The 20,604-nt window shown below is 34.4% G+C and overlaps 1 protein-coding gene across 6 annotated transcripts; it reads left to right on the forward strand.

Moving 5' to 3' along the window:
- Nucleotides 1-218: 218 nt before the first annotated feature.
- On the forward strand, nucleotides 219-20,123 carry LOC113048240 (protein kinase C theta type-like). 6 transcript variants are annotated; one of them, XM_026209924.1, is made up of 19 exons: nucleotides 221-323; nucleotides 5,759-5,764; nucleotides 6,254-6,676; nucleotides 9,750-9,949; nucleotides 10,182-10,242; nucleotides 10,424-10,604; nucleotides 10,856-10,887; nucleotides 10,993-11,078; nucleotides 11,434-11,563; nucleotides 12,458-12,567; nucleotides 13,630-13,768; nucleotides 15,843-16,000; nucleotides 17,022-17,195; nucleotides 17,534-17,625; nucleotides 17,710-17,772; nucleotides 17,873-18,011; nucleotides 18,126-18,314; nucleotides 18,393-18,521; nucleotides 18,949-20,123. In XM_026209924.1, the coding sequence occupies exons 3-19, from the start codon at nucleotides 6,559-6,561 to the stop codon at nucleotides 19,105-19,107; spliced, it is 2,160 nt and encodes a 719-aa protein (XP_026065709.1). In that variant the 5' UTR covers nucleotides 221-323; nucleotides 5,759-5,764; nucleotides 6,254-6,558; the 3' UTR covers nucleotides 19,108-20,123. The 6 variants fall into 6 exon arrangements, with proteins under 6 accessions (XP_026065707.1, XP_026065709.1, XP_026065706.1 ...); XM_026209921.1 differs by lacking the exon at nucleotides 221-323 and adding an exon at nucleotides 3,925-4,944; XM_026209925.1 differs by lacking the exon at nucleotides 221-323 and adding an exon at nucleotides 4,576-4,581.
- The last annotated feature ends 481 nt before the right edge of the window (nucleotides 20,124-20,604 follow it).

The following is a 20,604-nucleotide window of genomic DNA, read 5'->3' on the forward strand; positions in this document are numbered from 1 at the left end:
TAGATAGATAGATAGATAGATAGATAGATAGATAGATAGATAGATAGATAGATAGATAGATAATAAAAATCACTTGATTTAATTACATAAAATGAAACATATGAACTTTGAGCTATGCGTTACATTTAAAGTCTATGACCTATATTTTTGCAGCTAACAGCGTGTCATCCTGCAAACCGCACAGCATTTCTGTCTGCTTCCTTCAGTGTGCGATGAGAGGTGAAACGCGCGCGTGACGTGAAGGTCTCGAGAAGTTCTAAAGGCAGGCGAACTTTCAGAGGACTGCACTGAAGAGCTGCGCTGATCGGAGCTGTAGCCTACTGGTAAGAGCTGTTTCTATCATCTGTGCGTTATGCATGAACCTTCAAGTTAAAGTTTTAAGCTTAGTTTAACTCAATATAATTAATACGTACCCTATAAGAGGATATTAATAGAAGAGAACAGCCTGACTGTTCGTGTTGCTGATGCAATGCTGTTGTTGCCTGCTAGACATTCACTAATAAGATGCACTGTACATCATCACACACATTTTGCAGCCTTATATTATCCAGTTGACTTTGCTATAGCTGTTAGTGCGTCAGCTGCAGGAAACCACAAAACGTAGAAGAAAACAGTGTTTAAGTAAACTTTGCATTTGAGAACCTGCTCTTCTAAAAAAGAAGAACGACATCCACGTTTGGGATGTATCAAGAAGATTTCAGTTATAAGAAGAAAACAATGTCCCACACAAGTTTGGTAAAAGCTGTGGATGGCAAGCTTTTGTTGCAGTTTGAAGCATATGCCTGGATTTTTGGCTTAGAGAAGGATTTAGAGCTTTCTTATACAGTATTTGAGCAATTTTAGGAGCATGAATTGATCTATTTTAAGTCAGTTTATAGCCTGTTGTGGCTTTAGCCTTACCTAAACTGTATATTAAATTCTTCCCACAGAGGTGAACGCAGTCCTTTTATAGGTTTCAGGTGATATTAATATCTCAAATGTTGCTGTTTCAAAGCTCGGTGGACTTAGTAGAGGTCTCAGTTACAGTATGTTTCAATTATATAAATTATCAAAGTTAACTGAAACTAGTTTCTCCTAAAATTTGATGAAATCAGTTGACATACACCAATAGATCAGTTATAAAAGTTGATAAGAAACGTTGAGATTTGTGAATTTTGATGTGAGATTATGTGAGATATTGGGTCTGTTCAACAGTAAAGAAAAGTCTAACCCGCTCTCGGTTTAATCTCATTTAAATAGATGAGAAACAGCGGAGATATGATATATATATATATATATATATATATATATATATATATATATATATATATATATATATATATATATATATATATAACTTGATTGTTGGATATATCTTTTTAACTTTTGCTCCTTTGAAAGGCATTTTTATGGTTTACCAGTGTTACTTACTGATGTTGACATTATGCATCATATCGAAGTGTCCCTTCTGAGCTCGTTCTGCCAATAATGTGACAAAAATCTGCTTGTAAATCACACCATTATTGCCAAAGAATCACCTTTTCTGAAGAATTATGATTTAGTTTACATAAAGGTGCTGATGTTGGTATTTGTAAACAGGGTTTTTCCGGAAAAACAAAACTATCAAATAACAAGAAAGATATGAACATACTGCCTTCTGTGGTATGATATGTGTGAATTAGAAGAACTGCAAATGTCGGGCACTGGAAGATCTTACGCACATCAGACTGCAATTTCCAACCACATTCTACCCAAGTGCACAAATGTCAGTGTTATGCTATTTAACTTAAAACGGTTTACTGCAACTGTTTCGAAGACATCTGATCCAGAATATTAATGTATTTTGCTATGCTCCATTTGTGTATTTTACTGTATCTGAAATAGACTATCTAAAACTAACTATCAAACTGTAACATTTATCTGATTGTTCCTATTATTATCATCAATGTTAAGATATATAAACTAAATAGGTTTGTGGAGTTTGTCATGTTATTTCAACAGGCTTGTGGCAGAAAACCATGGGATAAAAATACTATGAGGAACCAAAATGTGCAAGAATAGCTCAATAACCCAAAGCCAGCATCAATAACAGCAAAGAACTGAATAAAAACAGCTGTAAGCACAATTGGTTTGAATGAAAAGGGTGCTTTATCAGGCTTTGAAATCAGTCTTGTGAATGCTCTGCATGTTCTTGGTTCTTTCAGTAGTTGCTTCAAAATGTAGGGTTTACAAAGGAAATTGAACAATGACGTAGGGTGAGATACTAGGTGGATTAGATTTTAAGCGCACTCTCATTGTGCTAAAACCTTGCAAATCTATGTGTTTTGCCTTTACCTCTCAGATAGAAACGCACAACACCTGTAGTTCTGTTTTTGAATTTAGAGCTGTTAAAACTTGACTCGTATTATTATTTGTCATTAGATATTTGTTGTCAGTCCAGGTTCTGGAGTAGCCACTGGAAATGTTTATTTATACAGTATACTCCATAATATTTTAATTTATGTTTAATATACGTCTACACTAATGTTCAAAAGTTATTTATTTTTATTATTATATAAGTCTTTTATGTTCACTAGGGCTGCATTTATTTGTTTTATTTTTTCATTTTCATTTATTCATTTTTAAAAATTGTTATTACAATTTAAAATGAAGTATTATATTTTACTCCAGTCTTCATTGTCACATGATCCTTAACTCATTCTAATATGCTGATTTGGTGTTCTAAAAACCTTTTTAATTATTATAAATGTTGAACACAGTTGTGCTGCTTAATATGTTTATGCAAACAGACATTTTCTTTTATGATTCTGTAATCCTTTTTTTTAATAAAAATCTTTTGAAAATGTATGTACTACCACTTTTGAACAATTGAACAATCAATTGGTAGAGCATTTCGCTATCAAGTGCAAGGTTGGGGGTTCGATTCCCCGGGAACACAAAAATAACACAAAAATATGGACACCCTTGGTAAATATGATCAAAGGCGGCTGTTAAAATTCATCTGCATTGTTAATCCTGTTGATCTTTTATTAAAAAAATACAAAATCACAATAATCTAAAATTCCATTGTATATTAAGATTTTAAAATGGGGTGAAATATCATTATCAAATGAATGCTTTTCTCAAATACACGCTGGATACAATTATTGGCACCCATAGAAATTATTTTGAGTAAAATATTTCTGAAGTATATTCCCATTCATATTCACAATTTTGAGCACTGCAGGGTGATTATGAACATGAAATTATCCAGCCATGGCTTCCCGTTGCACAGAAATATAAAGAGGAGGGAAAACAAAGCCTAAATTCCCTAAATCATCCATCACAATGAGAAAAAACAAAGAATATATTTCTGATGTGCAGCAAAAGATAATAATTGAGCTTCACAAATTAGTGAAGAATAAAGAATTTCCAATCAACATAAAATGTTATGAATCTGCCTGGAAGAGGACGTGTGTCTATATCGTCCTAATGCATGGTGAGAAGGAGAGTTTGAGTGGCTCAAGACTCTCAAAAGACCACAGCTGGAGAACTAGAGAAAATTGTTGGGTCTCGGGGTCAAAAAACCTTAAAAAACTGTCAAACAACACCTACATTACCACATGTTGTTTCAAGAAAAATTCTCCTAGCTCATCCAAAAACAAACTCCAGCATATTCAGTTATCAGACATGACTGGAACTTCAAATGGGACTTTTGAATCAGCGGTTAATTCCATCAGGTGCGTGATTTCACATAGAGTAGCTGTTAATACACAGAGCCGTTGTTAACTGAGAAGATGCGCCAATAAACGCTGAAAATTAACGTGATTTGCGCATCTTCTCTATTAACACCGGCTCTGTGTATTAACAGCTACTCTATGTGAAATCACGCACCTGATGGAATTAACCGCTGATTAGAAAACCGGCTTTACTGACGAGATGTGCATAACGATCGGCCGATCGTGATCGGAGCACCCCTAGACAGAACGATCTTCAAACTGTTCACACGGAGTGAAGAAAAGTAGTCTCATGTCAGAAAAACTAACAAAAAAAAGAAGCCATTTTAGATGACATCTCAAATAACCCTTTTTTGTACTGAAGAATTATTACAAGTGCTTTAAAATCTACAATCTTTCTGCTTTTGCTTGTCAACACTTCAGCGTGGGTGCTTGCATTGTATTTGGACTCATGTAAAAATGTTTTGTTTTCATGAGAGTTGGGATTGATTTTCTGTGGAAACGGAGCCACAGAGTTTTAACTATTGATTATTGAATATTAACTGAACAAGCCTTATGAGTCTAAGCTCCCGAGTGGTTTGCGAAAGGTCAAATGTATTTGTAGTTCAGTCTGGTCTAGTGTATGCGAGTTCAATGGAGGCGTTTGTGGTTTGATCCCACTCTTCTTCCACCCCTGCAGCTTTCACATGCTGGGATAGTTCAACTCTGTCGACTCTGGAGTCAGTATTGACCCCACACACTGTTTGATGAAATATCACATTCATAGAGCCAATAAAGGCTTACTATAAAGTTCTGACATTAAAGAATCTGTCTGTATCCTGCTGTGTTCTTTCTATCCATCTACTGTTGTTTGTTTCTCTTCTGTCTATCCTGGTAGCAGAAGCAGGTAAGAGCAGCAGCTTGCTATCTGCGCTTACAGTCCTTCAGTGATGCAGGAAGTGCGGTTTGAGCTGTCAGTCAAACGACAGGAAGTACTCGGCAGTCATGCAGAAACACGTTTACAGAGCAAGAGAGTTTTTAAGCCGTGTTTTGAGAAACTTAAGTTTGTGTTTTTTTTATAGTTTTTTTCCCTCTTTATTTACTCTAATTGCTTATACATTGAATATTAGTATATGCTTTTTAAATTCCATCTAAAATCGTCTTCTGTTTATCACTTACAATTCTTACATCATGATATGACAGAACAGCTGAAAACTTGAGACTCCAGGGGTTAACACCCCTCCAACCATCTAGTAATGTTGATTACCAAGTAAATACTTTTTTTATTATTATTGTTTCCTTTTTTAGGTAAAAATCTGAGACCCTTCAAATGGAATTAACATTCATATGCTCACTTATTTTAATAGTATAGCTACAAAACGTAATTAGTAATTTGTGTGCATGATTTTAGTGTGGTAAAAATGCTTACTAACATATTCTGTTTAAAGTTTTCTTTAATTTTATGACTTTGTTGCCAAGATAGTGTAACACTAAAAACATAAAATAAAAAATTTACATAAACTTCACAACTTTTCTAGATTTAAACAGAAGTGATTTACTAAAATTGGTAACAGTTGACAATGTTTCACTAGTTAACTTTAGTTAACTACCTTAGTTAACATGAATTAAGGATGAACAACACTTCTTCAGGATTAACTGATGTTAATTTCAACATTTATTAATGCATTATTAAAATTGAAAGCTGTGCTTGTTAACATTAGTTAATGCACCGTCAATTAACATGAACTAATGATGAACGACTGCATTTCCATTTACTAACATCAACAAAGTTTTGTATTGTTCATTGTTCGTTTATGTGAATACATTAATGATCAAGTTAATACATAAACTAACATGAACTAATGGAACCGTATTGTAAAATGTTACTCTACATTTTTTAGTTTACACATTTATGTTAACATGAATATCATGCACCATAACATACACATCCAGTATAAATTATTAGTAATGAGGTGCGTGTTGGTGCTGTATGTTTGGCTGTGACTGTGAGTTTTGGATTTCACATCTATTAATATTTCTTTCTCTGGTTCTCTCCCTTCACCTTACGGCTTTCAACTGGCAAGAACTCTGTAAGTGTTTATTATGGTTCTGTGGTCCAACTGTTTAACAAGTCAGTGTGTTTTCTGCTTAGCTTATGACATATTAAGTGTTACTGGGTCATTGTAACATAGTTGGTGTGAACTGGTGTTAAATTAAAGGGCGCGTGTAGTATGGAAAAAAGTTAAGCATGTATTCGCCTGTGTTTCCATTAGAAAGCAAGGATTTCAGAATGTGTTGTTGATGGCTTTTTTGATGCTGGGCTTTAGTAAATGGTTAAATGTGAGATTATTATACATTTTTAATTATACTGAATATTATTGATTATATTATTGATTTGAAAGTTATTAATTTTGAAAGTTATTATTTTAATTGTTGATACAAATCTGCTAAACAAAAAGGTAATATACTGATTTTATATTTTAACTAATATGCATTTAATTTAAATTTGCAATTTTATTATTTACTTTTTTATTGTACTTTACTACTGGAATTGATTATGTTTTATTCTGTATTTGTAGACTGTTCCAGGTTTTCATCCCAGCATCATTTCTTCTAAAAGAGTAGCTATAAGAGAGGACAGACCTGGTGGACAAAAGACAAAGTTAAAAACTTATTTAAAGAGTATCACTTTGAATGCCACAGACTGAAGGACACCACGGTTGACCCATCTGAGTTTCGAAACCCATTTATCAGTCATCACAAATATGAAAAACATCAAATAGCATTACATCACTGTACAGACCCTTACAGTGGAATTAAACCACTGTGCTTTCAAGAGAACTATATCCGAGGCTATTGCCGTCGGATCTGAGAGTTTACAGTCATGTCTCCGTTCCTGAGGATTGGTTTTTCGAGTTTTGTGATGGACCCAGGGCTTGCCTACCATGAAGAAGTACTCAATCCATACTGCGCTGTCTACATGAAAGAAGCAGTGGAGACTGGTAAGATATTTTTACTACAGATAAAAGAGTTAGTTTACTGTAAAAGCATCAAAACATAGATAGACAACAGATACCATGGGGCATTTATATATTTAATATATATTAAAATATGAGATTATTTTCCTTGATTTATATTGTTTTACCCTTGTCCCACATTTAATCCTAAAATATGAAAATCTATCAATATGAAAATGTGTTAATACACATATGAATAATTGTTTAAAACGATATGATATGATTTTGCCCTGATTTGGGCAAAACTGTACTTAAGTTAAAAATTTGAAAATAGAGTTAGTGAAGAATTTGATAAGTAAATATGAATTGTGTGATGTGCAGAGAAAATAAAAGACAAATCAAGGTAAATATGATTTAAAAACTGAATATTTAAATTTTGCTTTAAGCTGTAAATTTGGCAAATTAAGTCTTATTTTTTGTTTATTAAAGATCTTATTTATGATGCATAAAATGATATAATGCAAGACAAGCATTTTATTAAAATAAAATTAAATAAAGTAAATGAACGGCAAAAAAAGAAAGTTTAAATAAATGAAAAAACAAAATGAATGCTGATTTCAGATGTGGTGAAAATGGCCCAACTTACCATTATTGGAGAGTTTTGTCTCTAAGTGTGAATTCTTGAGAAATGTGTGTCATCAGTGTCATTGTCAGTAAAAAGGAAGTATCCGTTTCATTTCTATTAAACTCATCTTCAGGTTGTAATTCGCATTGTCTATCACATACATCTCACAATTTCACTTACTGGGTACTTAGTCATTAGATTATTCAGCAAAAAAAAAAAAAAAAAACAGTTTATGATGACAGACAGATGCCAAATATGGAGCCATTGTTTCTGAGCATTTGACAACCAACTATGCAATAATTCAAAATGTTTTGCAGATGCCGTCAAGATGTTTTTACACATACTACTGTAGGTACTGTATAATTGAAACTCTATGAAACCTACAGGAATGGTTTGCACTAAATTGTAATTCTGTCATTATTTTACTCACCCTCATGTTCTTCCGAAATAATGATTTATTCATGAATCAAACATCACTACTTCTGTCATGGATGCATTTTTTACAAATATTTTATGTGAATTATTCTTTAAGACCACTGACCACTGCAGTGTCTCATTGCTTCTGCCAGTTAGCACAACAAGTAGAATGCCCAATAATAATAATAAACAAAGCAAATCAAGAAGAACCAAATGAATATTTAACTATTTCTGCAAAAGTGCATTTGAACTCACCTACCGTATGCATGTCAGAGGATATATATATATATATATTATGCAACATATATTTACTTGCATGGATGTCCATAGCTGGTAAAATGTGGGTGTAAATCAGATCAGATGAAATGATTAGCAGTTGTACAGACATGCATATTACTCAAACATAGCCACTACGCAGTGCTGAAGACACGAGGCTTTCCCAGCAACCCCTTTGGTTTTGTTCTCTACAACAAACCACAACCACACATACCAGTCAAAATATAAAGTGTCATGTCATTCTGAAACACTTTTGAAACATCTCCTCTCTCAAGCACAAGTCAGATGAACTGTATGCTAGTTTTGTTCATTTATTTATTTTTTTTTTAAATTGTTTAATGTCAAATTACACATTAAATGAAAGTGTTTGCAGCCTAATTTACTTGTGTTTCTAAGCGCAACAGAATTGAGCTAATCAAATAAATTAAATGAATAGATTTAAATGTAGAGCTGTACTTGATTTTATCCATTGGGAATTTATTGGATTATTAAAAGTGGGCATTACACACCAGAGTGAAGGCAGGTGGTTGGAGGGGAGGGGCTAAAAATAAGAGGCCTTGATGATGTCAGCGAAAAGGAAAGTCGTTTTAAAGGGGTCATATGATGATACGATTTCAGTTTTTCCATTCTCTTCGGAGTGTTACAAGCTCTTGGTGCATAAAAAAGATCTGTAAAGTTGCAAAGACTAAAGTCTCAAATCCAAAGAGAAGTTAAGTTAAGAGTCAACCACGCCCTCCTTGAGAATGTGTAGTAGGCTTGTTTGTTGTTTCTCAGATCACAAATGCAGACATGGTACTATGTTTACGCGGCGCGATGCAAATTGTATTTATTTACAGAGATACATGATGTCACTCTGTGTGTGAAGAATGCAAAATCTGTGAATGAATGTTCGGAAGTGAAGTAAACTTCCAAGAGATTTCCCCTGCTCAGGGAGTAGGGAGCAATGAACACTGTGTAGGGACCATGTCAATGGCAACACAGTTGATGCATGGAAATAACTTCTAATGAGCTGATTATCCGAATAAGGTGTGTTAACAAAGAGAGGCATGCAAAATATGCAGAGCTGGGGGCACGAGGACTGGAATTGAGAATTGAGTCCCCACTGGATGCAGCAATTGCCTAATTTATAATAGGTTTTAATGTTTTAGTCTCAAAAGACAAACGGCATGACAGTATGTTATAGCGTGTAACATTTCCATTACACGCTTGAGGCATTCGGCCATCCACAACGCACTGGATAGCTGGCCAATCAGAGCACACCTCGCTTTTCAGAACGCTGAGCTTTGTACAAATTGACACGTTTCAAAAAGGTGGGGCATAGAAGAGAAACAATAATGTACAGTATGTGGCATACAGTATTTGTACAGTACAGTATTTGTTTTTGTTTTTTTTTTTACTTAAATTTCATTACACCAAATACACCAAATAATGTTCTTTTTAGCAACATCATATGACCCCTTTAAGAGTTATTTGATGCATCATGCACAAAAAGACCAGGAACAGCATTAAGAAAAAGCAAACAGAGCTGATTTCAAATGTCATGTTGACGTTTAACTAAGGTAAATAGTCATTGTAAATAGTATGACATGGTACTATATTTGTATTCCTGCAGTAAAAGCTGTCAGATTATCGAACAGTTAAAGCATTGTGCCATTTCAGTGGTATTAGTTTCAGATCCAGTAAATCCAGCTAGAATGCTGTAACACACATGAAGTGATTTACTCGTGCTGAAGCTTAGTCCAGTCAAACTGTCAGTGGTGTGGAACTGATTTGGAGGTGTATTTGTGTGTGTATATGTAGAAAAGGGTCAGGTGTACAAACAGAAGCGGCCCACCATGTATCCCCCCTGGAGCAGCACATTTGATGCTCACGTCCACAGAGGACGAGTAATGCATGTGGTGGTCAAGGACAAGACGGCTGAGCTAAAGGCAGAGGCTACTGTTCAACTCGACACCCTCGCGTCACGTTGTAAGAAAGAGAACGGCAAACTGGAGATCTGGGTGAGAGTTTGTGTGGTGACATGCTCAGAAAATCTAATCCAAGCTAAATGGAAACAAATGTGTCAACCATTTGTTATTGTTGTTTATTATAAATATAAAGCAATCAAGTTTGGGCAGATTAGAACACTTAATTTATTTATTAAAAAAATAAATGAAAACGTAGCAAATGGATGTGTAATAAATGTTTTCAATATATTTCCAATAATTTGAGATTCATTTTTGTGTATTATAGGTTGAACTGAAGCCACAGGGTCGCTTATTGATGGAAGCGCACTATTTTTTGGAGAGGAGTGGTGAGTATTTATCAAAATCTGATCCACAAACAATCTCTTACTGATTATATTAATGCAAGGTTTATTAGTTCTATGATTATGTTATCATGAGCTGATGGATCTTGTCCAGGAGTTTTAAAACTGGGATAAGGGTACAGAAATCATTTTTGGTGTTTTTGTGTGGGTTCTTGTTTGTTCTTAGATGCTGCAGGTCACGGCGAAGGAGGTGGAGAGACCGAACGGGAAAAAGAAGGGGTGTTCGCACTGCATCACAGACGGGGAGCCATCAAACAGGCTAAAGTTCATGTGGTCAAATGTCACGAGTTTACTGCCACATTTTTCCCTCAGCCGACCTTCTGTTCAGTCTGCAAGGAGTTCGTCTGGTATTACGTCTTAAGTATTCAGATTTAAAACAACACTCTTCTTAAGAAATAACTATGTTAGAGATAACACGAAACAGCATTCACAACTTATGTAAAATAATGTGGGGTGGAATTTTTTGGACTAATCTGTATCTAATATGTATATTTATATGCAAAAAATAGCACTTATATTAGATTATATATTACTAACATTTATACAACATAATATATTAAGATTATAAATATAAATGTGGTTTCTTTTCCTGTTTCAGGGGCCTGAATAAACAGGGATATCAGTGTCGGCGTAAGTCTTTTTTTTCACATCCTCATTGCTGTAGCAGTTCTTATACAAGTGTCCACTGAATTACTAAAGACTCCACCTACACACTTCTCTCTATTTGTTCCCCAGAATGCAATGCTGCCATTCATAAAAAGTGTATTGACAAAGTCATCGCCAAATGCACAGGGTCAGCAATAAACAGTAAAGAAACCATGGTAAACACAAGGTTCTTTTCATCACTCTTATATCCAATTACATAAAGCACACTAAGTGTTTTGTTTCCTTTTTTTGTTGCTTAACACTCACAAAAGGGTTTTGGTGCCCTGATTTTACTGTAAGTCAGAGAACTTTGGACATTTTGTGCAACTGTATGCCAATTATAGATCTTTTTGTTTCAAGAATCCTTCCCCTTTCAGTAATTGTTAAATGCCACAAAATAGTTTTTCCAACCTTTACTGAGTCACACTGACAATAATGAATGACGTTTTGGACAGCTTTTCTTGTTGACCTGTTGTGTGAGTGTGTGTATGTGTTCTACGCTAAATATGTGTGCATATGTGTGGGTTTCAGATCCATAAGGAACGTTTTAAGATTGACATGCCTCACAGGTTTAAAGTGTATAACTACATGAGCCCGACATTCTGTGAGCACTGTGGAACCTTGTTGTGGGGTCTTGCTCGGCAGGGCCTTAAATGTGAAGGTGATTCATTACACAACCACATGCCAGCTATAAATGTCTAAGTGTGTGAAAGAATCATTCAGTGTTTTTCCATTTTGTTAACGTCTAAAACTATTCTAGCAAAAATGTGTTTAAATAATGTAATAATTATTTAAAGATTGGTGCTGTCAAAGCGATTAATCATGATAAAACAATCACATCCAAAATAAGAGTTTTTTTTTTTTAAATAATATATTTGTGTGTGTGTACATTTATGTATATATAAATACACCAATGCATGTATGTTTATATATATATATATATATATATACACATAACTGTAAATATTTAAAAAAAAATATGATAATGATGTATGTTTGTGTACTTAGATGTAAAAAATGTAACACACAGTACACACACAAATGTATTATTTAAACAAATGTTTTTGGAAGAGATTAATCTTGATTAACTATTTGACAACACTAAATATGTATTATTTAGCTTGAAATGTTACAACATACACAAACATACATATACATATGTTAGGACATATGCAATAGAAGTAGTGAATTATTAAAAGGGTAAAAATATTTTGGCATTAGAGTTGATGTGCAACCATGGCTTTTTTAATAATTTAAATAAAAGTATATATATATATACACACACATACATACATATATATATATATATATAGCCATAAACATTCGTAACATTTATTTTATTTGAAGCATTTGCGTAAAATATGGAAAATTCTGTTACATTTAGATAAAAACCACTAATGTAATTCAAAGAAAAATGCAATGCAAAGTAATTTAACAGAACTGTAAAAACAAGTTTCTAAAATTCATTTTTTTGCATAATCACATTTTAAATAATTGCATTTGTCAAAATGTCCACACACTATTTTAATGTTTTGAATGTTTTCTGTCCTTGCAGAGTGTGGCATGAATGTTCACCATAAATGTCAGAAGAAGGTAGCAAACCTTTGTGGGGTCAACCAGAAGTTAATGGCAGAGGCCCTGGCTATGATTGAGAGCACTCAACAGGTTGGAAGACACATATATTATGAACCACAGATGCTAAGCAGCTTGACACAAGCATGTAACAATTTCCACACCATTTACTGTTGTTTGTTGAATTTTAGTGGATGAAGTACAGTCATTTCAGTAGAAATCTCCATGTTCAGGAGTTTTGAGTGAGGCCAAAATATTTCTTCATGCAGCTTTTGCAAAGGGTTCAAGTTGTTTTATGTCAAAATTTTGCTAATGTGACCACACATTTAGTTGTCTATTACAGCTGTTATTTTACTTTAGTTTTGTTCAAATCTACATGTTAATAGCAAGCTACTTAATAGCACATGGGTTTAATGGCACAAACGCTATCGCCCCCTTGAGTACTGGAGTTGTTTATGATCTTCATGGCCAGCATTTTCATTAATATAGGTTGTTCCAAGCCTGTGAATTTCTTTACTCAGTAAAACACAAAAGAAGATATTTTGAAGAATGTGGGTAACCAAATAATTTTTGGTCCTCATTGACTTTCATAGTATTTTTCAGTGGGGTCAAACATCTGTTGGTTACCCAAATTCTTCAAAATATCTTCTTTTCTGTTCAACAGAAAAAAAGAAAGTCCTATAGATTTGAAACAACATGAGGGTGAGTAAAAGGCAGAATTTTTATTTTTTGGGTGAACTATTTCTTTTACAAGACACTCCTAGTACAGTAATAGTGCAATTTATTCCATTGGAGTTTGTTATTAGCATTGTTGGGGAAAGTTACTTTTAAAAATAATGCATTACAATATTGCGTTACTCCTTTAAGTAGAATAACAACTTTTGTTTTATATTTAAGAGTATCGGTTGACAATTATCCACCAAGTTGAATTAAATTTTTCACTGAGCTGATCTTTTAAAAAATAAAGCAAATATGTAGTTATGTACAATGGGACCACAGGCTAGCAATGCTATAGAATATGTTTTTTGTGTCAACTCAACATGCAGTAGTACACAGATGAACACAATGTGACAAAGACTGAATGGCATGAATAACCTGCATTATCATGTGGTGCAGGATATTTAATCTGAACAAGTTGTGCGTTTCTTTCCATAGCAGTCTCGCAGCTCGCGGGATAGTGAGGTTGTTGGTCGAGAGGGTCCAGTGGGTGTAAATCAGTCAGGGGTCACTAGAGAGCCTTCAGATCACTTACCAATTTCACCCCTCGCGCCTGCACCCCCTCTACCACGCAAAGGTAAATATAACATGCACAAAAGCAACATATTCACAATTCTGAAAAGATTTGAGTGCGAAATTTGCTACTAACTACAGATTTGTCAAATTACCGCCATTTCTAGGGTTTTAACGTGGCCAAAATTATTTCAGAAACATTCCTTCTCTGGAAATGACCAGAAGTGAGCTTATATGGAACAAGATAGTGGGCTGAGAGGAAGTAACCTTACGAAAAAGAAGTTTATTCAAGTGTGCTATTAGAATACTTCTTTTAAACTAAAAATAGGAAAAGTATGCTTTTAGTTTGCTTTTTATGTACTTCTCAGAAATGGGCTTTATGTATGCCTCAGAAATATACTTAAAATTACATTAAGGTATTCTTGATTTATACCTAAAAATAGTCTACATATATTTGAACTATACTTGTGCTCCTAGAATCTGTTTTCATTGTTATATGGTAGAGGGTGTTAGTACACATCTTCTGCACAGAATTTCCAAAAAAAAAACACAAGTGAAGAATAAAAAAGAAATAACAGATGTAATCACAATTTACATGTAATCTAACACGATCATCTGACATGAAACAGCATCAAAACTGTAACATTATGAAATAAAATGTCGACAAATGAAGAGGTAGTAATTATAGTCAAGCTTTGGGGGTGGCTTTTTGTTCAAAATGTTATTTATTTATTTTTTATTAAACTTACCCACATTAAATTGTTTAAAAAAAGAATGCATGAAGCTAGAATACAATTTTTTTGGCTACAAGCATATACCTGTTTTTTCTTTGGATGTTTTGTATGTTCAGATATTCATATAACAAAATATATAAACATTTAAACCTAAACAGAGATATAGTAGAATACTTAAATTATGATGTAAAGTTACTAGTAGTATAAAACTACTAAACTAGTAGTTTACTGAGACTATACTTCAAAGTGTAAGGTTTTTAATTAGTAAATTATCAGTATACCTATAAGTTCACTTTTAGTATAAATGCAGTACAAACTACAAACATAGAGGTAAACTAGTTGTGTACTCAAAGTTTGCTACAGTTACACCCAAAGTATACTTCAAAGTATACTTTTATATACTAGAAAGTGGACCAATTTAGTCCCAAGGAGTATTGAAACAGTACACTTACAAGTGTACTACTATAACACTGATATTTTTATACTTGCTACATAAAGTATACTTAAAAATATACTTCAACTTTACTTAAGTATACTTAAAAAAATTACTTTGAAGTATACTACTTTTTGGTAAGGGTGGACAGTTGATATAGTTTTATGTTAGCATGTGGCTAACAATTTCACAAGCACAAAAATTACATAGTGCCCAAAAACAATGAGTAAAGCATCTTTTTGATGATACAGTATTTAACAGTATTGGATGTAACATTCTGACATAATCCACCATAACTCAGAGCATTCTGGAATTGACTTATCTGATTAATATGTGTGAGATACAGCCTTACAATTTGGACAGAATGACTAAGAAAGTATAATTTACACACACAGCACACTCCCTCTTTGAACTGTTGCCATCTGGTCGAAGCTACAGAGCACTGAGCACCAGAACGACCAGACACAGGAACAGTTTCTTCCCTCAGGCAATCCATCTTATGAACTGTTGATAATAACTGTGGAACACACTAGACTATTTCTATTTATATACACATGCACTTATTTATCTAACACACATACTTAGCGTACACTAACATTTTTGCACATAATATACCTGTACATACATAACTGCTCATTGTAATATACCTGCCATACATTGTCAATTTATCTACCTATTTGTATTTTTATTTTTTTATTTTTTTTGTATTTTCTATTCCTTAATGTGTTTTTTGTTTTGTCACTGTCATTATTTTGCACTGCGGAGCTTCTGTCACGGAAACAAATTCCTCGTATGTGTGAACATACCTGGCAATAAAGCTCATTCTGAATTTTACTGTCTACCATTTGGAACAAACTTTGCATCCGAAAATGTTTTCCCTTGCTAAGAAACTTACATTTTTTATTGATTGTTTGGATGAATTCTGTCCTGTTTAATTCAATTTATGTCCAAATGTTCTTTCCTCCCGACAGAGCATCAAGGTATTTCATGGGACACTCCGGCTGAGGGCCGCAGGCCAAGTCTTGAACAGCCTGAGTCAGTGTACTCCACCCCACGCAAAGAGCTTCACAAATTCAACCTAGATAATTTCACTCTGCATAAGATGCTGGGCAAGGGAAGCTTTGGAAAGGTAGGAATATTGTATTCAACTCACAGCAAACACACCACAGCAGTGACTTTTCATTTAAACTACAGTATATACCAACTTTTGAAATGACTTAGAAACGAGGCATCTTTTGGTTCAACCCGATATGAATAACAAATCATCAATGAATAACCTTTGAATACTACTATGAGGCAAAACATTGCCATACTGAAACTAAACTACGACCTGGCCAATTTGGATATTTTTTTTTTTAATATTTTAAGGAACTGGCATAAAATTAAAGTTCTGCTATACAAAGATCATTTTAATGTCCCTTGAAGTCAGTTCAATTGGTGGCAGTATTTGGTAACAAGATAGAGGGCTGAGAGGAAGTGACCTTATGAAAAAGAAGTTTATTCAAGTGTGCTATTAGAATACTTCTTTTAAACTAAAATTGGAAAGTATGCTTTTAGTTTACTTTTTATGTACTTCTTTGAAATGGGCTTTATGTACTCCTCAGAAATATACTTAAAATTACATTTAGGTATACTTGACTTATACTTACAAAAAGTACAAAAAACTATACTTGTGCTCCAAGAATCTGTGTTTTCATTGTTATATGGTAGAGGGCGCTAGTACACATCTTCTGTACAGATTTTCCAAAAAAACACAAGTGAAGTAAAAAAAAAAAGAAACACCAGATACTAACACATGTAATCTAACATGATCATCTGACATGAAACAGCATCAAAACTAACGTTATGAAATAAAATGTCGCTTGATGAAGAGGTAATAATTACAGTCAAGCTTTGGGGTGTTGATCGACTCCATCTACATTTTGATTATCATTCTGTATCCAATTCATAGTCTTTTTTCAGCTTTTTGTTCAGAATGTTATTTATTTATTTATTTTTAACATTCATGGACAGCTGTTATATGGTATAACTGAATTAGGAATCGCAAGACAACAGCCTATTAAACCTCATTTTGGAACATCATTCTGGATGCATACTCGTGTATTTCTCTATGAATCTTGCATATACCGTATTGTGCACGTGTGTTGTAGGTATTCCTGGCTGAGCTGAAAGGCTCAGGGCAGTTTTTTGCAGTAAAGGCATTGAAGAAGGATGTAGTTCTGATGGATGATGATGTTGAATGCACTATGGTGGAGAGGAGGGTGCTGTCTCTGGCCTGGGAACACCCCTTCCTCACACACCTCTACTGTACCTTCCAGACCAAGGTAATAGACTCCGACACACTTAGGGCTGGACAGTGTGACATATAGGAACATGTCAATGCATTTGCTATATACTTTCGACATAGGTTTTTTTTTTTTTTTTTTTTGAAGGTCCTATATTGTGCATAAAGTGAATAACTAAAAATAATAATGAACTTGTATTATATATATATTCTATTTATAAACTTATGAATTGATGTAATGGCCCTGAAATACTACAATATAAGATTTTGGACATTCCGCCCACCCCATGACACACTCTGAGTCACGCTCACATACTGAAGTAATGTGGGTTTGTTCGACTGCTCTGAACTCTTCTGTTTCTGCATTGGCCTCTAAAGGAGAATCTCTTCTTCGTGATGGAGTACTTAAACGGGGGCGACTTAATGTTCCACATCCAGACCTGCCACAGATTTGACCTTCCGCGGTCCACGTGAGACTCACATACAGCCCCCACAAACACATTTCAAATTCAGAGAATCTTGTTTTTCACCTCCTCTCTTCTCTCTGGCGATAGGTTCTATGCAGCTGAGATCGTTTGTGGGCTGCAGTTTCTACATTCTAAAGGCATTGTGTACAGGTATGCACTGATACATTACATAAAATATGAGCTAAGAGCGTGCTGAAAGACAGCTCTTACAATGTTTTCATGTATTTATGTGTGTATTGTGCCTCCACAGAGATCTTAAGCTGGATAACATCTTGCTAGACATCGACGGTCACATCAAGATCGCAGATTTTGGCATGTGTAAAGAGAACATGTTTGGAGAAGCTAGAACGTGCACTTTCTGTGGAACCCCAGACTACATCGCTCCTGAGGTGACGATCTCTACCACTTGTACCATAGTTATACATCTTATTTTTTAATGTTTACATGTAATATATTTTTGCACCGAACAGATATTAAATAAAGCATTTACTTGTGCTTCACAGATTCTGCTTGGGCAGAAATATGGGACTTCTGTAGACTGGTGGTCATTTGGTGTCCTTCTCTATGAGATGATGATTGGCCAGTCCCCATTTCATGGCCAGGACGAGGAAGAGTTGTTTCAGTCGATTCGCACAGATGACCCGTGTTACCCACGCTGGTTAAGTAGAGACGCGAACGATATTCTTGTAAAGGTACGTCAGAGTTAACATTAAATAGAAGAATGCTTGATTTGTTATAAACTACAACTGCGTTTTTCTGAATGGTTTCAGCTATTTGTCCGGGAACCAGAGCGAAGGCTGGGTGTGAAAGGTAATATAAGGCAGCATGCATTCTTCAGAGACATAGACTGGAACGCTCTTGAGAAACGGCAGGTGGAGCCGCCCTTCAGGCCAACTGTGGTAAGTTTATTATTGCTGTAAAAGACTTGCCCGTAATGAGCTGCATAGCTAGAAAACATTTTAAGGATATCATAACCGCGCTTCTCATGCATAGGCATTTGTTCCTCATATTTTTGTTTTGGTGACTTGGTGAAAAAAGCTTTTATGATTCAGTGAGGTAAAAATTTGAAGACACACACAACAACATGTATGTGTTTGATTTGTGTTTGTTAGAGCATTAAGACTATGTTGTGTTTTTAGCTTAGCAATATGCTAACATTAAGTAGGCTTTTTGTGCTGTGAGTAACATTATTGAGGAACTTTTGAGGTTCCATTTCAGTTAAAGTACTGACTTAGGCAGCTGCCTGTGGAAACAGTAAACACTAGATTTAGGAAAAAAAAGATTTAGGAGTTTACCTGTGACTGACACACTAACTTTCCGTTACAGAAATCAGCAGGTGACTGTAGCAACTTCGATAAGGAGTTCATAAACGAGAAGCCACGACTTACCGTCACAGACCGTATCATCATCAACAGCGTGGACCAGACCATGTTCAACAACTTCTCCTTCATCAACCCCGCCATGGCCAATCTCAAGAGCCCCTGACTCACACACAAACAAGACATTTGTGCAAATACTGTAATACGGTACAAAACGAATAGGCAAACACTCACCTGAACATCATGTCAGTATCAAGTCAACCTCATTTAATGCTACGGTCAGTAAAAGACACAGTAGTGTCAAATTATATCATATAAGTTGCATATTGTTATCATTATATTATTTGGTGCCTCCTTGCTGCAACAAACACACAGAAAAGCATTTGAACGAGCAAAAGAAGAATGTGTTGGCTCATTTGCTCCGTCACTGAAAATAGTTCCAAACAAACTTGAAACAGGTGTCAAACACAAGTGGTTTTTCAATCCTGACCCAAATGAATCATTTTTGAATGTTTTGAAGTTAATGAGGCAAGATTTGTCGCCTCCTACTGGTTCAGTGATATAACCCTACAGAAAAATATGCTAAGAAATGTGGAATTGAAATCCTTTTACTTCGAATGAACAAATGAGCGAAATGAAAATGTCTGAAGTATCCGCAGTGTGTTAACAATGGAAACAGAGCAATGTAGAGATTATTAAATGTGAGAACTGAATAATTTTAAATAGACTATTATTATTAACCGATTAAAAATGATTTTGCAGGCCAGTTTAGGGGAGATATACATGTATTTGACATTGGCGAGGAATTTGATATTTGAATTTCAGCTTAATGTACAATGTACGTTTTGTATTTTATTTGTTTGAAAAGAGTTGTGATATCAAGATACTTGTGTTTGCTTGTGCATCATGAAAGATTAATTCATTTTGTTTTATTAGTAGGAATATGCTTTGGTGTCCAAATCTTTAATCATGTTTTATTGATTTATTATGTGTTCCGCACAATGACTTCTAAAGGCCTTGTATAGAGGTGTGTATAGTGGCAAAATATAAGTTACTGCTCAGTATGGTTCAGTTATGTTCTTGGGTTGTACAAAGTTATAAATTAATTCTTGGAAATTAATGTGAAGTGTTAGAACTCTCACCCTCTCTCTCTCTCTCTCTCTCTCTCTCTAAATATATATATATATATATATATATATATATATATATATATAGGGAGGCAAGTTCTTTATTACACATTCATGTTTTCTGTATAGTCAGCATTATGATTTCTTTTGAGACGTCTAAATATTATTTCTTAGTATTTGCGATCCCTTGTCATTTTATTATATGTATGGTTATTTTACAGTGCATGAAAAATTAAAACTATATTGATGAATAAATTAAACTGTACTACAATAAAGCTGTAAACACAAAGGCTTATTTGTTGAATGGGACCTTTTGGGACATGTTTAATTGAGTGACAATTATTTCAGGCAAGTCACAAATCAGTATTAAGTAACTGAAATTATGGGATATCCCATTTTGTATTACATAACTATGACTTGTGTGACAACTGCTAAATGTAGCCCTTGTAAATACATATAACAATTCAAGACGACTACATTAAAAACCACAATGGCATCTTGAGTCCACTAGAGGTCAGTAGTTCCTTCAGAATTAA

Source organism: Carassius auratus, chromosome 29, assembly GCF_003368295.1.
Source record: "Carassius auratus strain Wakin chromosome 29, ASM336829v1, whole genome shotgun sequence".
In the NCBI taxonomy this organism is placed as follows: domain Eukaryota; kingdom Metazoa; phylum Chordata; class Actinopteri; order Cypriniformes; family Cyprinidae; genus Carassius; species Carassius auratus.